General features: G+C 37.1%; 1 protein-coding gene across 1 annotated transcript; it reads right to left on the reverse strand.

Moving 5' to 3' along the window:
• Positions 1-349: 349 nt before the first annotated feature.
• On the reverse strand, positions 350-10,347 carry LOC142351675 (uncharacterized). The gene is made up of 4 exons (XM_075403814.1): positions 10,228-10,347; positions 8,493-8,660; positions 4,450-4,663; positions 350-654 (listed from the first exon to the last, which is right to left on the reverse strand). Exons 2-4 carry the CDS (start codon positions 8,655-8,657, stop codon positions 350-352), a joined length of 684 nt encoding a protein of 227 aa, XP_075259929.1. The 5' UTR covers positions 8,658-8,660; positions 10,228-10,347.
• Between the last annotated feature and the right edge of the window lie 2,395 nt (positions 10,348-12,742).

A 12,742-nucleotide genomic window follows, 5' to 3' on the forward strand; every position in this document is an offset into this window, starting at 1 on the left:
TACATAAGAAGAAATGGAATCCCGAAGTGTCTGGCGCGTCGGAATTGTTCAGAAAGTTTTCCCATGTCACGATGGAAAGTTCTGTGATCATACAAATTCACGACTATCTTCGACAATTAGACAAAACGAGAAAAAAAAATGGCACTAGTGATTGAAAGTTACGAACAAACTGCTACCAGTAGCTTAAACGGAGATTAATGATGTGATAGTAACAAAGCTTCGATTCAACAGTTTTGATTTAAGTAACTCTATAAGAGCTACTCATTTTTTCCCAACCTGCAACAACAATTTTTATGTACTAGGGATTCAACAATGAGAAGGATGCGACTGGTATATTGTGAAACTTTAATCACCTCAAATCTCTCATAGTTCTTGCGGGGGGTCCCCTCGGAAAATCACAGGGGTTGTGACTACTACTGATGAGGTGCATTGGCTTCTGGGGCACTCCGGGGTGGTTTGGGTGGTAGAAAGTGTGTCCTGCCGGAGAAGAGTGGTATTTGTATGGGTATGCATGAAAGTTGCCATTCTTGTAGGGGTCGCATTCCGATGAGTCATCCTCGTCTTGACGATGAGGATCTGTTTTTGAGCAGCTTGCCATTGGGGGGTAATAGCAGTCACCAGCATATGGGCAAGCGCCATTTTTCATATTCTTACCTGTAGTTGAAACTTGTTTCTAATTTTAGTTTCAAACCCTCCAAATTTAATCGGGGCTAAGTATTTAAGCCAGCAAAACTTTTCTTGGACAGACAACTTTGCCCGATTGTTATTTTTTGAGGAGAAGTACAAGAGGCGTTATCATTGTAAAGACTAGAAATGTAAATCGACCCAAAAAGAGAATTCTTCAATTTTCTTGGCACCGTATAAGACTTAGAAGAACACCGTACTAGGTTCTTTTCAAGTTTACTACTGCGCCGTAAACGGCCACATTAAGATTTCTCAGGTACTGTATTAAGGCCGTATCAAGATCAATAGGGTTCCGTACTATGACCTTAACAAATTAATAAGGTTCTGTACCAAAGCCTGACCAAGATTATTGAAGTGCCGTACCAACTAAAGCCTCACAAAAGTTGAATGGGGTGCCGTAAGTCCATACAGATGAATAGGGGCAATCAAAAATAAAATAGCCTGCAATAAAATACCCTGACTAGCCTGAAACTCTCGTCAGGCTTAATAACTTTTTAAAGTTTTCTAGTATAATTTTTCTGTTTGTTCGTCCTCCTGTTTCATTCTGGGCTTACGACCGACAGTAGCGGAGCCACTAAAGAAACTATTGGAGAATTGAGCAGACGCTCATAAGCTCTTTCCAAACAAATCAGAAGAGCCAACAAAAAATAGAACTAGGATGGGAAGGGTTGGCAACCTGGGTTCTGAAAATCTAAAAGATGACGTCAAAGTTTATCCAACACAGGCCAATCCTTTAGCTCTTGAAGGCACGGAGTATTTTGAAGACAATTACGGATAGAGCAAGCCGGAATAGTTACGAAAGGGGTATTTAAAAGTATATCAACGTTTGTGAGGAAGTCCACTTTCTCGGTGCATTTCAAGATGAAATCGCCATTGAACTCAGGCTATCTTGATTGTTTGAAGAGGCATTTAACAGTTATGTGCTGTTTTTTAGAAATTTTGCTAGTTCAATAGTAACGGTGTTGTCATGCTCCGTGTTTTATAAAACAGAGTTTTCGATTTGTTTTGGGAAGGTATTAATGTCATTTCTAAACGTTTTTTAGACAGGCTGAAAAACTCAACACTAAATGTCCAGATTTTTTTAAAAAAGAATTTGGCTGGACTTCTACTGTTAACAATTGAGAAACAGATGCTTAAGATTCCATGATACAGGATTGGATCAATAATTTTCTATTGGAATGCAATGAACCCCTTTTTAGATCATTAATGAAACTAGTTGAAAAATTTATATTTTCTGTTTTTTTTTCAAGGTAAAAAGTTCAAAAGATTTGTTGAACAATGATGGGAATTCAGTTAAAATAATCCGACTCACCGAGACTTGATTATTATGAGAAATCAATCTAGACTTTACCGAGTTATGATACGTTTTTGTAAATGCAAATTCAGGCAAACAATTTTAATGATACCTTATCATTACTGTAATCTGAGTTAAAACAAAAATTTACATTAATGATGTTAGTGTAAGTATAAATTAAAGTTGATTTTTGTAACGAATTGTGGAGAAAAATCTTATTATCAAAATTTTTTTGCGTGACACGTTTTTTTATTCCTTAGAAGTTTTACTTAGAGTGAGATAAAATTAGATATTTGTCCATAAAATAAATTGTCAATATTAGTTATGCAACCGAAATATGTCACAAAAAGCTCCAAAGCTAATACAAAAATCCCATTTTGTTGCAGAAAAAAAATCTTCTAAATTTCAAGTCAGCCTTTTAGTTTGTTTTTGAAGCAATAAAAAAATCACCCGACGGGTATGATTATCCCGAGTGCAAAAATTCATTCCTGAGAGCAAAAATGTGATATTTGACAGCTTCTTATTAGAAACCTTAAATAGATATAAACTTCAATTCTTATTTGTGTGTTTATTGAAGTAACAATTTTTCTTTCGCTTCATAGAATCAATTCAGTCGATCTTTTGTCGACTATAGTAACTCTTTTACTACTAAATTGATCAATTTTGTACTTTCGATGAGATCTTACAAAAATTCTATAAACAAAACTATTCAGTTGTTATACCAAAACAAACTAAGCAATAAGGAAATGACTTCTCCAATCCTAATTAATTCAGTAAAAAAACGTTGCAAAACTTTGCCTAATAATTGCAACAATTCTACTAAAATAAACAAAAAACCTAAGAAAACAACAAAATAAGCATAAAACCTGAGAACCGCCAACATCATAAAAGCCTAAAATCAATAAAATATCTTATTGAAACCTCGACAAATTTTAAGAGAAGCAGCTTGAAGAAGCACCACGTGATGAAAAATTTTTACTCGCTTACAATTTTTTATTCCTTACTCAATTTCTCGCCTTTAAGAGAATGGTATGGGCAAAAATCGCTCTCTTTCCGCTTCCCTTTCCAACTTTGTTGAACACTCAAGTCACTAAAAAATTATGAAAATTTTTTTTCCTGCTTCATAATTAACTTCAATAAATTTGATTTAAGCATCGTCTCCATACCGCATCGTCAAAAAAATACAGAGCAACAAAAAAATTAAAATTTTTGGACTCCGAAGAAAACAGCGCCAAAGAATAGCCGTTGATAGAGGTTGACATCGCGTATTTAAAAATAAATCTAATCAACTAATTCGAAGTTTTATTTGTTTAATTAATAACCCCTTAAATATTGCTAAGACTAATTCCATCAGGATCCTGTTCAAACGATGTTAAATGATTTTTCAATGAGATTTTTCTGTACCGAAAACGAACATACCTACAATACCAGAAAAACGTAAGTGTTTATGTCGCTTAAAATGTAAGGGACTTTTTTTACTACGAGTATGCTAATGACAAAAGTCGTCTGCAGAAAAATTATATCTCTGTTGTCCTGAGACGCAGTCCCGGGCACAGAATTCTTCGACGGTAAGGCTTGCTAGCCGGGCCGAGGTGCAAACGCTAAAAAACGCAAAAAAATATGTAAGATTGGTGGTGAATGCGTTGAATTCATGAACGATCTACGTTTGAGCATAGGTCCTACATAAGTTTAGGCATTTAAGCGTAGTTCTTACATAATTATGAGTTGAATTTAGCCTTCATCATTTTGCGTTGATTTTGAGTTGAATTCAGAGTTGATTTCAAATAACTGATAAAGAATGTGGCGTAACATCAATAGGGTACGGTGGTAAAGTGGTAGAAGAGGCGACAAGCACGGAGAAGGTCGGTGGTTCGAGTCGAACAAACCAAGCTCTATGCGTTAAATGTTCATAAGATCAAAATAAAATTATGTAAGATCTACGCTGAGAAACGCATAATTCAACGCATAATTCAACGCAGACCAGGTCCAACGCACACGGTGTGTTGCCAGACCAAAATTACCGGGTCTGGGATTTGGTTCGAGCGCACAATAGTCTGCTCATAAGTGACTCTCGAGCACACAATATTCTGATCAGAACTGATTTTGAGCGCACAATCGTCTGGACGATGGTGTGGGTATGGTCTGGGCCATAGCCGCACAATTGTCTGGACAATTGTCTGATTTCGGTCTGATCATACGTCATTTACGTCTGGAAAAATCTGATCACAGACAGTTTCGAGCGCAATTTGAGCGCTCACGGTGTTTCGGGCGCACTGATCAAGGATACTTTCGTCCGGGATGGTCTGATCAGGGGTTAATTTTGTATGGAACGGTCTGATCATAGGTCACTTCCGGATGGCACCTCAACCTGGGCTTACATAATTTCGGCAAATTTTTCGGCCCAGGTACAATAATTGTAAGCTTCGTAGTAAATGCAGCAGCATTTGTTGCCGATTTAAATTTGAGTGAACCTGGCTCTGTCATGTCTGTCACATCAAAAGGATGAGAAAGGGCCGGTGGTGGTCCGCAAGGCATCATTCCCATTGACGTCATGAGACAGTCTAATATTTCGTGTTGTGTCTGGCAATGCAACCCTTGAATAGCATCCAGGCCAACCCCGAGATCCAGTTCGAAGAGTCGTTTGACAATCTCCTCCTGGACACTTTTGTCACAACTGTCTATCTTCTGCAAACGATAGCACACAATAGAATAGCTCATCTTTTGTTCGTGTCTGATCACATTTCTTCGTCTTTATAATCATCATTCCATGTGACAAATCATATGATTATACGTGAAAAACCACATCACGGGTCAAAAAAATTTCCAATAAATTATGTGAGAATTGCGCTGAAACGCGCTGATTTTTCAAAAATTTCTGCACAATAACCTTAAATATTATTTCGCAGAATTGTGCTGATATGCGTTGAACTTAAGTAAGAAATTCGCTGAAAGGCGCTGATTTCCACACTATTCTCGCATTGTATATGAGTCTCGAACCCTCTTAAACTGTTTGTTAGTCGTCAATCAATCCACTGAACCGTTATTTCCTAAGAAAACTGATCATTTAATTTGATTTTATGTTAATAAACAGTTTTGTAAGAAATGCGCTCAAAAGTGCTGAAATTAATATTATATAAGAAATTCGCTGAAAATTTCAGCCCATTTCTTACTTGATTTCAGCGCATTTATGCGCATTTCCTACAAAAACGGCAAAGAATTTCAGGGCAGAAATCTTAAACAATAATAAGCTGGAATCCACTAAAACTGTGCATTAAATGCACTGAATGTAAATGTGCTGAAAATGCGCTGGAATTATGCTAGAGTTACTTTAAATAAGTAATAAAATTTCAAAATATAAAGATTCGAATCTGTAACAAAAATCACTGAAAGAAAGCAGAAAAACTCATACTTATCTGAAGATTGTAAGCCGCATTTTTTCATGAAAAATGCGCCGGTTTTATTCCTTACTTAATATTCAGAAGATCCCTCGCACATGAGATGCTTTTAGAGAGAAGATAAGTTGCAGAACTGGTTCTTATCCCCCTGTTGAATAACCATCTAAAACTGATATGGAATGGGATGATTAAGCCATCGTCAGGTAGAGTGGTAACAACACTATAGTGTGGTTGGGGGGGGGGGGGGCGAACCTCTGTATAAACATTGATTAGCCTGGTTCCATAAAATGTTTCAAAGACGTACCTACTTATTAGCCACTTGAGTGAAAATATAACAGCTGTTACCAAATACATAGGACGTACCTATGTATAAACATTGATGAGCCCAATTGCAACAATTTTTCAAAGAGATACCTACTTAATAACCGCTTGAGATACTTATGTATTAAAATTACCCGGGTTGACCTTTCTTGGGATCCATATCCAAGAACCATATATGGTTCAATACAGGCCATACAAAAATTCTTATTTTATCTTGCTATGGTTGCCAAGAATTCCATATTTGATTCCTATATGGCATCCAAAATTTTAAGTTTATTTTTTTTTGTTCCATGAGCACCCACACACAACGCACACGACATTTAATTCTTTCCTCAACAAAATAACATTTTATACCAACAATGAAGTTGTCTCGTTGCGTTTCATCAAGGAGCGACAAGCAAGCTCTGCAATTAAAACAGAGTTGTCATTGACTTAAAAAAATGTGATTTTAAATGCTCCTGTCAATCGGTTCAATCGCTGAGAGAAACATCTGCGTCAGTTCTGTTGTTTTGTGCTGTATCTCAAGGCTTCCTTCGCAAAGCAATGCACCGAGCACGCAGAATTTACCTCGGTAAGGTTTCCATTTGGAGTCAGAAAAACATACTAGACGTAGCTGTTTTTTGGCAAAATTGATAGTATGTTTTGAGCCTAGATGAACACAACTAGGAAAAAAATTTTAAACATTAATATTTGTAACAGAAAAAATTAAATTTCGTGACAGGATGTTTAGAAATAAGATTAGGTAAAAAGATTATCTTCTCGGAATTTCTCGGCTTTGCCTTGATGATTTTGAGATCTGTTTCGTCAGCGCTAACATTAGAGGTTTAAAATTACGGGTTTATCATCTGCTGCTTAAGAATATCAAAAATCCTCAGAATTTTGCACGCTCAGAAGTACGAAACCAAATGAAATATTGATTGAGTTACCGAAAAGGGTAAATGGTTGTAAGCCAAATCCCACTTGTCAGTCACCGTTATATGGTTGGGTTCCACTATTATAAAATTGTGAATTTTTTTCTGGACAATTCAAGAAAACTATCTTCGCAAAAAGTGCTTTGATGTTTCAGTTTTAGTGTAAAGAGAGGCAGAGTCTCCACGGGTAGATAGGTGACAGAGCTCACACAAAAACTGACTTTATTGCTTGTAATTGTTGCGCTTGTCATGAATAAATTGATAAAGTGTAGAGAACGATAAACTGCAGCTTGTGTAAGAAATCTTTTTTTTGAGAATCACAGAAGGAGTATAAGTAGAAGCCATGCGATGCTGCAGTCTCTCATCGCTTGGTAAAGATTTGGTGCAATATAAGCAGCTTCTTCAGTGAAGCTTTTCATGTCTACTCAAATTGGATTTCAGAATAAACGTATTGCTTGAATAGTTCTTTTTGATTGACAAGTTGTTTTTGGTCTGACTGTCTGGGAATGTTCTCTAAACTCTAAATAAAAATTAAGTTGGGATTTTTTCTTCACGACCGCATTTTTGAGCGGAATCTAAACAATGGATGAGAATATCAATGCGAAATAACAAATCGTGTGTGAAAAGAGAAAGAACTGAAATCTACGGAGATGAAAGGTCGACTGCCAGTTACAACGCTACTTTGGTGTTGCTAGTAGATGTTCACATCTACAAAAAGAACTATAGAAAACCTAACTATTATTAATCCCACAAAAATGCAATCCTAGACTCATGAAAAGACCATTCTCGAACTTAGTTTGTCATGGAAAAACATTACCTCGACCTTAACTAGGACCGTGTATTTTTATTCAAAATTGAACACCCTTACTAGATTTATAAAGTCTTTTCTTAACTCGAGGTCTAAACATGGGTGGTTTTATTGACAAATATCTTGGCTTTAATTTTACAGGTAAAAATTATCTCAGCTTCTCCTACCAATGCTCCCAGCTGTCTTTTCACGTATTTTTCATCCAAAGATTGAATGAAAGACAACCCTTGGTTTTATAGATTATAAATTGTTCAAAGATCCTCTCCCTATTTGTTCCTTCATACGTGGTAATGACTGGCTCTTATCAGCATACCACCATCTGTGCGAAAACACTTTGGCCTTGTCACACACACCATAAATTTGTTTTCCGTTTACCCCCCCCCCCCCCCCACCTCCCCCCACGAAAAAAACAATCCTTTTTATGGTAGAGTACGTTAATTTGGATGGGGACAGGGTCTTGTGTAGCGCCCTTCTAAAAGGCGGATTAAACAAAAGCGGAAACAATCTTGTCAAACACTTTTTGAACCGCTCTCTCAATTAGACTTTCGACGCTGATTAAATGATCGTTGTCTTTGAAAAGTGGACATCGCAAAGCAAAAGCACTTCAAAAGTTGCTGAATCTGCGCTCTTAACCGGGGGCGTAGCCCCGTGGTGTAGGCAGTTGAACTGTTTGAGTTAAATGAGGTATATCAGAAGTAGGTTGGTGGTTCGAAACCGAGTTGCTCCCAACCAGTGTTCACAGGTTTGAGTATAAGAAGTTGACAACGAATGTGCAAAAGTAGGCAAGCCAATCACAGAATTCTTTTTTGCACTATAAACATTAATTCTAATTTTCTCTGATAAACACCTTTGATAACCTGTAGCATGATAACCGGAGTTGTTGAAAAGTCGAAAATTTGATTGATTGGTCGCACCATTTATTAGTCAATAAGTGGAGGGTATATTTTCAGGCCCCATACACTAATAAAATATAATGTGGGACCGCATGTTAAGAGGGAGTCTAAAATCATCTTTCATGCATTCCCAGAAGAGAAGACTTCTGAACAAAAGTTCTAGCAGGCTTGTATTAAATGACTTACAGATAAGAGGAAGTCCATGGAAGGTGTGTATGTTGCAGAGAGAGCTTGTTCTATGATGAGTTGATGTGCTCTGTTATCCATTCTGATCATAAGAGCTGACATGTCATCTACTGTCGGGTCCCAACTCAGCCCACGAACCACTTCCCTCTGCTCCTCTGCCCCCATGCTCTTTAAAGGAAGGAAACCATTTGAATACATTGCTGAGAACAAAAAGTGTTCATTTTACATTTAAGATTACACAGATGCGAGCTATTTAATAGTTAAGTTTAATCATTATTATATATCCCAGGTTAAACCATCCCAGACAATTACGTTGCAAAATTAATATATTTGGGAATTTTCAGGTTGTTCGCCTGGATTACCCCCAGGGCTCAAACCAAGTGAGTCTGTAACACCACTGAGTCCAGCATCCCTGTGCTCCAACGGAGTGAGTCTGATCAGATTATCAGAGCTGACTAGGGTCTGGGTAGTCTTCTACCTAGGTGCATATTTTCAAAAATGGTCTGGTCAAGAGTGGAGCTAATTTGGGTCGCGCTCCTCATCTGGAGATGCAAAATATTGACTCATGGATCAGAAAGCTGTCCACAGAGGATCATAGATTGCAGAAAATTGATGCCACTACTAGCCTGAGCGCAGTAGAAAGAGTAAATTGTTAGTTTGCATTCAGGTTTTCGTGTATTTGACCAAACAAACCGAATTGTTTTTAAAAATATAAAATTAATTGACAATTAACTTGATTAACATGATATTGTCATCAACACAACAGATTAGCAGTTCATTTAATCAAATATCAGCAGTCCGTTTCTTTTCTTCACAACAAGAAATAGGCCTCTTAAAATATGCTTTTGTTCTCCCCACTTAGATCAGGTAAGAACAAAAACTTGTGATCTTAGGCATTAACTTAGCTAGAGGGCTTTCTTCTGGATACATAATGTAGTTTTTCGGGTTGATAACTTTTTCAAATTGAGCCCATTTGAAGTTGCTAGCACCATCGTCAATTTGATTTTAGTTTGATGCCCCCACTCATTGGGTGACAAAACGTCAGAGCGCTAATAATTGGCGTTAAAATTTGTGGCCCCTGCTGATTGGGTGACTTATACAATAGATTTTTGAATCCATGCAAGTAGACATTTAGTCTACAAGTACGCTGCCCTCTCAAGTTTCGTGATAAATATTTGATTCTTGATTCTTAAAGTTGATCAAAAACAAAACTTTTTTTCCATTTCTTGTAAACAGTAACCCAACTGATAGGAGAAACTTCATTTCAATTCAGTAACTTTTTCCGGGTCGGGACTTGCAGTTAAATGTGGTGATTGGCGTAGAAATCGGGGAACGATAACTGGCCTCTTGCTCAGCGAGGACATCTTCTGCTACACCAATCTCTATCATTCTTTTTCTGACTTAAACCAGGTCCCCACAACTTTACGGAAAAATGTATACGGAATTTTTATATACTTTTTGTATAATGTGCTTTTTTTTCTTTTTCCCCAGCGCATTAAGAGCTAAAAATTGCTATTCATACAACACAGCATTCCTTTGAGACAATTTTTTTGCAACTTATAGCGCTGATATATCGAATAAAGTCTCAAAAGCTGCTCAATATTATAAATATAATCAATAATTATTATGGAAGGCTCCATCATTTAACCTTTGGGTAAATAACTACTAGACCATTGTATTTTCAGTTCAAAAAAATTGAATAATATGGATCTAACATTTTCAAGTTTTGGCTTACAATTGCTAGAAAAAAGCTGCATCGTCTCTGCGGACCTGTCCTCTCAAAGTTTCAATGAAAAGAATGAGACCAATAAAAAATTAGAGATAAAATCTAAAAAAATGCATATACTGAGGTAAGTAACTGGTCATCAAATAATAATCAGAAGAATGAACAAAAAATATGTTTCAATAAGTGTGAAAAATGACGTCACTCAAGAAACTCAGTCAAAACTTTCAAGAAAACTGATTACATTCTTTGACCGAACAAAGCACTACGAATACAATTGCCATCCAAAAGTTTGAACAAAAAGTAAAAGCATATGCAAATCAACACAAAAAGTGTATCAAGCGTTTTTTGTGCGAAAAGCATTTTGTAAGTCCAATTAAAGTAAAAAGATTCACATCAAGAAAACACTTGGTTTTTTTATTCCAGGTCCCATTTCTGAGAGATTATTATCAGCTTGCCAAGTTGACATCAAACAGCATCAAAATGTGGTGAAAATTTTTTTAAAAACATCTAAAACAAAAAAAATGATATAAAAATTTTAATGTATTTCCTAGTCCGATCATTGAAATATATCATACTTGAAATCCAAGAAATCAAAGAAGTCATAAATGATAGAACCTAGACAGCGGAGTGCCTGAATGGCTGCGAAATAGATATGCCTGCCGTACAATAGAGATGGAGTCAGATAAAGATACAAGTTGAAAAAAACTATCGACGCCGCTCAAAAAACAATGTAGAAACATTCAGCCATAAGCTATTAAGGCTCGCTAAAATTTTCACTCTGCAAAAAGTTTTTTTCAGTGCCTTTTATTACACAATTCATATTATGTAAACCAGTTTAATCTTCAGTAAGGTAATACGAGTTTTTAATCACGCAAAATGACATAAAATTTTTTTGCTAGAGAAAAAGAGAGAGCGAGAGAGAGAGAGAGAGAGAGAGCGAGCGAGAGAGAGAGAGAGAGAGAGAGAGAGAGAGAGAGAGAGAGAGAGAGAGAGAGAGAGAGAGGAGAGAGAGAGAAAGAGAACTGATGTCACGGTAGCAGAAGCCGTTAGTGAGAAGAAGAAATCGCTGCGAAAAATAGATTTGTTTTCAGCTTTGTTGTTTGAACAATTGTAAAACGAAAACAGAGCGTCAACTGACGAAACGAAAAACATAGCCTGAAAATAACCACAAGAAAATAGCCCCAAAAAGCCACAAGAGACTTAATATCTGAATGCAAGCAATCCATATCACTCAACAGAAAACATAGCAGGACAAGTTCTGAAAACAAACATTTTTCATCGACAAAACAAAATGCAAGATATACATTGGACTATGAATGGATCGAGAAATCCATTTAGATATGAATCTCTTCAAATTAGAAAAAATTTAAAAGTCGAAGTCAAATTGCTGCATTTGAACAGAAATTCACACAAGCAAGAAAGCAAAATTTTGTTCAAACACAGATTTTCCGACTCCGATTTAAAAGATTATTTTATTATATATATATATATATATATATATATATATATATATATATAATATATATATATATATATATATATATATTTCTATATGATCCCTGCATGACTATTGAAAACATAACCGACTAAGCGTCGGAAGAGTTGCTCTTGAACGACTAATGGGAGATCTAATGAATTGCAGCCTGCCTCAGTCGGGGGGGGTAGCCTAAATGGACAAATGTGGGCTTCAAATAACCACATTAGAGGTTATTATATACCACTATTAAGATTTAAAGTGAAAAATGGCATTCGTTTTGGCGTGCTTCTTATTTGAATTTTAGTATTAAATTGCCGCAAATTGAATTCAGTTGCTTGAAATTATGATTAAGAGAGAATTTTGGATCACGCGAAACGCAAAAAGTCAAGGGCGTACAAATCACTCGAAAATTCAAAACGGTCAAGCAAAAATTTTGCATAAAATATAGCCGGTAGAATACCGGAAACGACTCGAATCGTCGTGCATTATAATCTCTAACCTAACGTTACCGAAATCAGAAAATCAAAGTAGACCAGAGACAAAAAACAAAAGTGGCCCAACAAACCACAATAAAGTGTTTTAATTTTTTAGGTGGGGTGGTTGGGTAGATAGGTTGGGGAGCTGGGTAGTGCTGGGATAGTTGGGGGGGAGGGGGTTAGTGGGGGGTAGTCAGGTGAAGGGAGGGGTAGTTTGGGGGGTAGGTGTATGTGGGGGGGGGGGGGGGGCGGTAAGTTGGCGCGGGGGGGGGGGTAGGTAGGTGCCGGGGGATAGGTAGGTGGGTGGGTGGGTAGATAGTATGGGGAGGTGGGTAGTGCTGGGGTAGTTGGGAGGGGGTAGGTAGGGGTAGTTAGGTGAAGGGAGGAGGTAGGGGTAGGTGGGGATAAGTGGGGGGGGGGGAGGTGGGGGCGATGGGGGTGTAGGTAGAAGTTAGGGGGGGTAGGTAGGTGTTAGGTGTGGGTAGGGGGTTAAATAGGTGGTACGGAGGGTTCTGTGAGGTGTAGTTTAGATAATTAGGGGTGACTTACATAGGAACAAAAAAAATCAAAA

This window comes from Convolutriloba macropyga, chromosome 13 (genome assembly GCF_964194025.1).
Source record: "Convolutriloba macropyga chromosome 13, txConMacr16.3, whole genome shotgun sequence".
NCBI lineage: Eukaryota > Metazoa > Xenacoelomorpha > Acoela > Convolutidae > Convolutriloba > Convolutriloba macropyga.